Raw genomic sequence first — 8,402 nt, 5'->3', positions numbered from 1 at the left:
CACTGAGGTGGGGGGGAGGGGGGTTGGGGGGGTGCACAAGGCAGGGATTAAGATGATCAAAGACACAAATGCAGAGCCACATAGGAAAAGTAAGAGAAAGGGAGAAGAGCTGTGCAGGGCTCCCCACATAACCCCCACCCTCTGCTTTCCCATAATAACTCCCATGGAGGAGATGAACCATAACTGAACCGTGGCTTCCCCTGCAGTCCACCTTTACCTCAAACAGCTATCGATTTACAGCAATAAAAATGACAAAAAACAAACATTGGATTCTTATCGTGCCTGTGACTATAGGCGGCCTATCGTTAACACGAATGTACATACCGACCAGGACCCGAGGTTCTGGCAAACAGGATATACATGTAGAGGGAGACAGACAGGAAATAAACAAACGAGTCTAGTTTAATAGAATTGTACCTGGAGCCCGGAGGACTCACACACACAAACACACACATACAAACAGAGCATATCAGCCGGCATGTTAATACTGCCAAAGGGAAGCCAGACCTAATAGTGGGGACATTAAGAAAATGATCCCCAGGCTGATATGTTTTCTATAGATGGCGACTAAACAGAATTGCCATATTTATCATACTCATGGAAACAGAGGGAGAAAGAGACCCACATCGGCATGCCTGTCCTTCTCTGTGGTCCCCGGGAGAGTGATGAGAGTTGCCCCTGGGAGAGGGTGCAAGTTAGGGTTTCTGTCGATGAGGATGTGCACACGAGAGTATGTTTTTGTGTGTGTATAATGGAGATTACTGTGTTACTAACTTTACATCAGCTGAGCCGGTGGTAGAGGCTTTATCATTATTATTTCATACAGTGACAAGTGTCAGTGCAGCAATGTAAAATATTACAAGTAGATTCCCTGCTGTCGGAGTTGGAGAAGACACATTAACCTCTTACCACCGGCTGGTTCACTAAATGCTATTGTGTAAAACCTTGAAAAATGTTGTCTCCAGGGATAGATAATGGCAAAATGTACTCTTTTTTTTGGAATTGAATCTGAATATTTTTTTAGTTTAGTCAGTAAATCGGTTGGTTAAACACAATGTGTTTGACTGGCATTCAGTCCCACTTCAAATTGCTACAGTATTTGGGGTATTTATTGGTTCTGATAAAGTGTGAGCTGCGCTTGGGGCTACAAGACTGGGAACAGCTAATTCTTTACAGATATAAATGTAGAGCCAGCCATTAGTTCTCACACAGAGGATAGGAAAGTGACATCAACAACTCGAAGAAAAAAACAGGGAGATTGATAAATTCTTCCTGCCTGCAAGACGGAGCTGACATCCGCAGTCCAGCAAAAAATAATAAAGTAGCTTAATTACCTCAGAAAGCCGTGCTCATCAGATATTGTAGTCCAACACAGCCCATAAGACACAGTTTAATGCCACCTCCTCACGTTGTTGTTGTAGGTCACAGGCTTGTCCACTCCACTGAGATGTAGTTTCTGGTACACTGTTGGCCTCAGAGCAATGAGGATTAACTTCTGTTGGCCATCAGAAAATATTTAATCGGCTTGTTTTAGCTGATGCACATACATTTAAAAATCCACTTTAAACATGCCATTTTTAGTGTGCATACAGTCTCTGTGAAAACAGTGTCATATACTGCACTTTTTAGAGTATTCACCAGCATTTAAGCAGGAAGTGCAACTTATTTCAGATAAACTTCTGGGGTGTCTTATCATCGCTGTATTTGATTTCATAAAACCAGCAAGAAATGCATAGACAAATAGTGACTAACAACTAATGTAGAAAAATATCTAAAAACTGTGTTTTCCTCTACTGTGAATAAAGCGTTACATTCTCAACATTACATTTTATGCTTTACTTCCACTTCTTTAAACCGATCTCTCCATTCTTGCCTCTCCCCTCCTCCCCTCGTGACCCTTTCCGGCTCTCCAATTAAGCCTTGGCGGCAGGTTTCCATCAGCCGTCTGGTCGTCTGCAGCAGGACTCTTCAGAGCAGGGCCCTGTCAGGAAATGAACTCATCACTGGATGACAGCTGCTAATTTCTCTCTCTGCCATGTCACACGAGTGGCCTGCTGCAGTTAATGATGAGCCATCCAGTCCTGATTACAGAGATGCACGGGGAGGGTGAGGATGCACACAATACACTACACAGTCACTCAGACAGATATGGTGAATAATGTGCTTGCATGGGCCTAAATAGACATTCCGATTCAGCGGACCAAAAAAGAGAAATAAAAAAAAAAAAACCACACACTGAACTGGGGGTGGCATTCGCATTGCCTAACAGGGGTCACACACTTACATCAGTTACCACAAATATCAAGAGAAATAGTCATTCATGATGTACTGTGTTCAGCTGTAGTCCACAAGCAGATGTTGCTTATTTTTAGGATTTTTCTCAGTCCAAATAAGCCTGAAAGTTAAATAATTCAGTTCCATTCTGAATTCATCATTTTGGCGTAGTTTGTAGAACTTGTTTCCTCACATCAAAAAAATTCTGATAGCCCGGTGGTTCCCCTGTCTTGGGTTCATTAGAGCTTCCTCAGTTTCCTTCAAAGGATTTTTGGGCTGTAGTGGCCTTTATTTTGTGTACTGTAAAGCTGCTTGACGGGAAGGTGTGAGAGAGGTGAGGATATGCAGCAAAGGGCCTGAACTGAGACTTGAACCCAGGGCAGCTGCGCAGAGGAACTTTTAGATTCTGTGCATGGGACACCAGCTTAACTAGTTGTGCTACTTGGTGCCCCTGAATTAGGGATTCTAACTGCAGACTGCTTGTAAATGCACCTTGTTGCCACTCTCTCAGTGTTAGCCCTGCGATGGACTGCCAATTTGTTCAGGGTGGACGGCACTTCTCAAACAGGAGTTTTTTTCAACCATGCCCCCTTTTTCTAATTGTACTGTGTCACAAACAGTTAACATGCTAACTGAGGCCTGTAGAGTCTGAAAAGCAGCTCTTGCACGGTCTCCTGTGTTGTTCACCCTATGATTCCGTAGATTTTAGAACCACCTGTGGCAGGTGGTATGTTTGTGCTGACTTTCATGGACGTCCACTCCTGAGGAGACTGACAGCTCATGGACTGATGGACTCCAAATAGTTTGGAAATGGCCTTATAACCCTTCCCAGATTGATGGGCAGCAACAATTGCTTATCTAAGCTCCCTGCTGAATGCACATTGAATGATTCCAGACCAGCAAACTCCCTAAACGTCTGCTTTTAAAGAGACGATCACACTTGATGATGATCGTGCTGTCAGGTGTATTTCATTGACTGCTACTTCCCTTCTTAATTCCTATGGAAGCATTAGTGTTGACTCAGTTTTTCAAACCCTGCTTCTGTATTTTCACTCAATGTTTGTGAAATAAATGTTGACATATATATGTTATTTGTTGTTGTTCATCAGAGGTTTACCTGATATTCACATCTGGTAAGAACTAGATGTTTTTTTTTTTTCAAAATCCTCCCCCATACGTAAAACCTTTGAGTCCAAAGTGGGAGTACTTTGTTTGTCACGTGGCTGCTGGATGGATGCAGTTCATAAAAAAAGGAAAAAAAACTCAGGATTTGCTACATATTCCTTTTTTATCTGTCATACTTAACTATAAAACCAACGCCCTTGATTGTTGCATTCTTACCACTAGTGGATGCCGATAAACTCTGGCTCTCACAGCCACTTACGGACGCTCACACAGTGAACGTGACCTGGGAAAAGTGTGAGTTCATTAATGCGGCACGACGCTGGGAGCAGAGACAAAGACAAGCTGAAAGGCAGACAGGTGTTGTGTGAAATTACAGGCTCCCTTCTCTCTGTGTGGTTGTAGATTTTACTGCTCTTTCACTTTTTTCTGGCCTCTCCACTCTGAACATCCATCTGTAACGCTCCCATTTCTCCTGCCCACTCCTCTACCACTTTCTCTCTCAGCCCACCTTATCGCACTGCGTGCGCTACGACTGTCTGTGTGTGTGTGTGTGTTAAAGGGATGATCTTTTGATGCCCTCACTGCGTATGAGTGTTTTCTCTCAGTACTTTCAGTGGATGGCCATTGTGTTTGCAGCCGTCATACAGCTCTCCCACTCACTCCATCAGAAACCAGGCCTGTGTAGAGGCCTAAATGAATATTGATTCTCCCTCCAGTGCTGACTACTGCTGGGGAAAAAAGGGATGAGTGTGTTGTAGACATTGAAGAGAATGGACCTGATGGGGGGAAGAGATGAAAAGATGGCGATTAGGATGATGGTGATCATGACGACGATAATGATAATGGCGATGATAATGACTGTGTTGGTGATCAGAAAGCATGATGGGACCCATCAGTTGATGCATGCATGCGCATGTTGCTTGTACTGTGCATGTAATCACGATATTGATGCTGAGATGTGTGCTTGACAAAACATTTAGCTGCTACTACGAAGGGAAATAAAAATGCAGGCACAGTTGGTAAAAATGACTCAATCTTTATTTTCAGAAACTGCATTCATATCCGGAGCTGCTCCCAAAAAAACTGAAGGATTAACAAGAAAAACTCAAATGTATAATCATCTTCACTATTTTGTTGCACATAAAACATCTATTGTTTACGGCCGGAATTGTTCAAAATCCATCAAATTACTGGTTTGTAATTAAAAAAGCGCTACAAAGGCTGGAACAAAGGACATAGCACACAAAGATGAACTCGCTGTCCACCTGCAGGACTCAAAGCAAAACTTGATGTTCCACAAAGAACAGAAAAAGCAAGAAAACTGCCGTCAAACTACACAGAATAATCCATATGAGCCATTAAACTCTCAATACGTCAAATTCATTTTTAGAAAATATTTCAGGAGGAATTCTACATATAGATTTTTGAGTTGCATGGCAAATATAAAGTTAGTAATATCCGACTCGGTGGCTGTGTGCTTTGCAAGTTAGCAAACATAGCACCACTGTTCCTTTAAATAAATGCTGTTTAACCTGAGTTTTGCTTCGCTCTGATGAAGATTTTAGAAAACAGAAGTAATGTACACACATAGTGACACAGGGCAAAGAAATAAAAGGGAAACTAACATTTGGTCTAACGCGGGCTTCAATAGAGCTGAAATGGGGAACTGAAATCAAACAACAAACGGAACTCTGCGTTAGTTCTCTTTCCTCTACCCTTCCAGGACTATGTTATGAGAAGTTCCATCCAGATAGACCACCATCTCCTCTCCGGCTTGCTGCTCTACTTGCTGCACCTCCCCATCACCTATCCCTGCCTCCCCATACACACCTCCCTCCACCTGTAAGGTGCCATCTTCCAGCTCAGTCACAATGTAGTGGGTTCCCTCGTCGTTGACGATCACCTGGGTTAGGCCTTCCTTCATCATTTGGGAGGCAGCGAGCTGCAACACTTCCTGCATGTTGTCATGGCCGGACTCCTGGATGACCTGCACCTCCTCTTGCTCCTGTTTCACCTCCGTCTGTACAGCAGTGGGCTCAGACTCCGACATCTCAGTGGTCAGGACTTCATGAACGACAGCTGCCTCTCCTTGGATCTCTTCCTGATGGCCCATTTCGCTGACGGCGCTGAGGAGCGCGTCCAGGGCGGTGGACGACTCGGAAACAACGTGACCTTGTCCTGCGGCAGCTGCGACCGCTACTCCTCTTCTGGCCACAGCCTGCAGCTCCTTTCTGGCAGCCCCCGACTCCAGCACCACGTACTGTGTGCTGCCTCCAGCTAGGTGGGCCCCTGCAGATGCCACCTCCCTGCCTGAGGCGATGACTTGTCCATCTTCGGTGATGTGGAGCACCTCGGCTACCTGGCCGGCCATGGCCAGGGTCTGCAGGGTGGCAGCGGCCGACTCCTCCAGGGCCTGGTCGATGGCCACCTCCCCATCACCATAGCCCTGGATGATGATGACCTGCTGGACAGGCTCTTCCTGGCCAATTGCCTCAGATGAGTCCCTCCTGTGCGTGGGGGAGTCCGTGGACTCTGATTCCACGAATGCAGCCCCCTGGCCTTTTAGACGACATTCAAATGACTTGGATACAATACCTGGAAGACAGAGCGAGACAATCACATTACATTTTATAGTATTCCATCTTCCCTCAAAATACAGACTATAATCATATCATAACTGAGAAGAAAACGGTGACTCAGAGTGACTGTGATTACAAACTTCTTGTCACAGCAGAAAGCAAAAAAAAGAGATGTAAGAGATCTGCTGGAGGCTGTTTGCCAAATAAGAAGAGGAACTTATTCAGTTGGACAGGATCACATTCAAAATGACTAAAACCAAGAATGGGACATATTCCTTCGTAAGCAAACCGATGTATACTCATCTATCACTTAGTGTTTCTTATAACTACAACTGTTCAAAGTGCTTTGTGGGTGCATCTGTGAGGAAAAAAAAAACAAAAAAAAAAAACATGGAAAGCAAAACTGACATAAAAGGCGACGAAACACTTCACATGTTTGTGTCACTTAATGCATGAAAGGAGATAAAATATGGAGATGTGCTGCAAGCAGAAGAGAGTGGTGAGATACAGCTGGTGCTAATTGAGCCACACTGTGCCCTCTCAGATCACAGGTTGCCATGGCGTTTCCAAGGTGACAAGAACAGTGTTAGAAATGCCATTGTTTAAACAGCTCCTGGCTCAGACACTTGTAGGCTAATCCACGAAGGAAAATGGGATTTTGAGACAGTAAAGAAGGGACGCTGTTCACGCCTGGGCTGATGAGTGCTTAAGTTAGTGTACTTAGTGAGAATACACACATTATTGGCATCAGAAGCGGATACTGACGCTGAATTTGCAACCCAAAGACTCATGAAACCCTTTAAAACACCCCAAACTCTATTTAAAACCTTAAATGTTCAAAATATAACAATTTTTCTTTTTTTTTTGTTTTGCTCCTGAAAAGTCAGCATTCTGGAGGGTACAAGGCACGTACCCCAGGGAGGAGATGGGATCACACAGTACAAACAGGAACAAACTCATCAATCATTGATACTCCTATCTTCCCCCTGACATTTAATGTCCTGCACTCACAAGGTTGACAATGTGATCAGAAAGTCAAAGTTGTGCGGCGAAGTGTTCCTGACCCAAATGTATCCTCCCCAGTGTACACAGGCACTGAGAAATGTGGGAGTTTTAACTCGACTCTTACTGGACAAGCAAGCAGTGACCACCAGCTCTTTGTTGGCAGTAAGGCAGTTAATCTTAATCGAACAGCAGAAAGGTGTGAAGCAGCGCACCGAATGCTCTAATGGCAACGGAGTTCAGAACCCAAAATCTAAGCATTAAAGTTATAAAGTTAAGCTGAACAGGAGACGTGATAAAAACCCACTCCACGGCTCTCAAATATACAACTCACACTGAAGATAAGACCATGTTACAGCTCTAAGTCTGCAAATTTAATTATTTCACTGACATCCACACACCTCCACCTGTCTACACCCACTGTTTGATTGATGCAGAAAAAAACAAAAGTTGGGTGGCCAGAAGAGGACATCTCCTACCATCTAAACCAACTCAAACTTCACAAATTTCATTCATTTCAAACTGCATTCGATCAAAACTGCGATCAAACATTTGAGGTTTGATTTGATTTAGATGGCTGTGGCCCTTCTCTGTGTAGCTTTTAGCTCAACTCCTGCATCAACTCGCTGATTCTCTAAGCTGAGCTGAGGACGCTCTGATCTACTGCAAGTAAGACACCGACTGCTCAAAAAGTATTTCACACAACCCCGCTTGAAACAAACAAACAAAAAAAAGAAAAAAACTAATTATTTTGTGTAACTTTGCATACGAAGTGCTCAGATGCCTCTTCTGTGTTGCATTTTTGATCTGAGAGCAGGCAGCCCACGAGTGAGAGCACTCGTCCAGTCGGGTGTGTGGTTTGTGCCTGTTTCCAGTTTCAGAGGGGGAGATCACCTGCTACTCATCTATCCCGACATTCAGTCGTTCTCTCCTCTAAAGCTTTTCGTTTTCTTGCTCTCTGCTTCTACAGTACTGCATCCCATCTCCCTTCTCATTTATTCCAGCATAAGAAAACAAGGTGCACCCGCTTCAGGACAAACAAAATGAATAAAAAAAATAAAATAAATCATTGTAATGCTGCAGTACACAGGCAAGACTGTGTGTTAAAAATCAATTCAGACTCTACTATTTGGACCCAGAGTGACAGGAATTGTGGCTGGTCAGCCCTGTTGCAGAGTGCCAGAGGAGGTTGGCATTTTGAATGGCCGAGGTTACCTTTTTACAGAGAGCCACAGGGCCGATGTTAACTGCCTACAGAGCTGAGAGGTTGTCTGGAGAAGACAATAACTCATTGGCGGTGTCCTTTCTACTGCATTACCATAAAACCTGTTTGAGAGTGTGCGATTCTAAGACAGTAAGGTCTATTTGTATGTTAAACTCCTGGCTCTACGTGTATGTTCAGCTGATGTGTGTTAATGCATG

General features: G+C 44.0%; 1 protein-coding gene across 1 annotated transcript in view; it reads right to left on the bottom strand.

Moving 5' to 3' along the window:
* Nucleotides 1-4,419: 4,419 nt before the first annotated feature.
* znf407 (zinc finger protein 407) overlaps nt 4,420-8,402 on the bottom strand; it is a 139,912-nt gene continuing 135,929 nt past the window's right edge. The window contains exon 10 of the mRNA XM_072394749.1: nt 4,420-5,994. Coding sequence (XP_072250850.1) covers nt 5,111-5,994 — 884 coding nt within the window. The 3' untranslated portion in view covers nt 4,420-5,110. The remainder of the gene's footprint in view (nt 5,995-8,402) is intronic.

This window comes from Leuresthes tenuis, unplaced genomic scaffold (genome assembly GCF_036924035.1).
Source record: "Leuresthes tenuis unplaced genomic scaffold, fLeuTen1.0.hap1 SCAF_10, whole genome shotgun sequence".
NCBI classification, from domain to species: domain Eukaryota; kingdom Metazoa; phylum Chordata; class Actinopteri; order Atheriniformes; family Atherinopsidae; genus Leuresthes; species Leuresthes tenuis.
The sequence above is the reverse complement of the archived record's forward strand: the minus strand, read 5'-3'. Positions and strand labels throughout refer to the sequence as shown.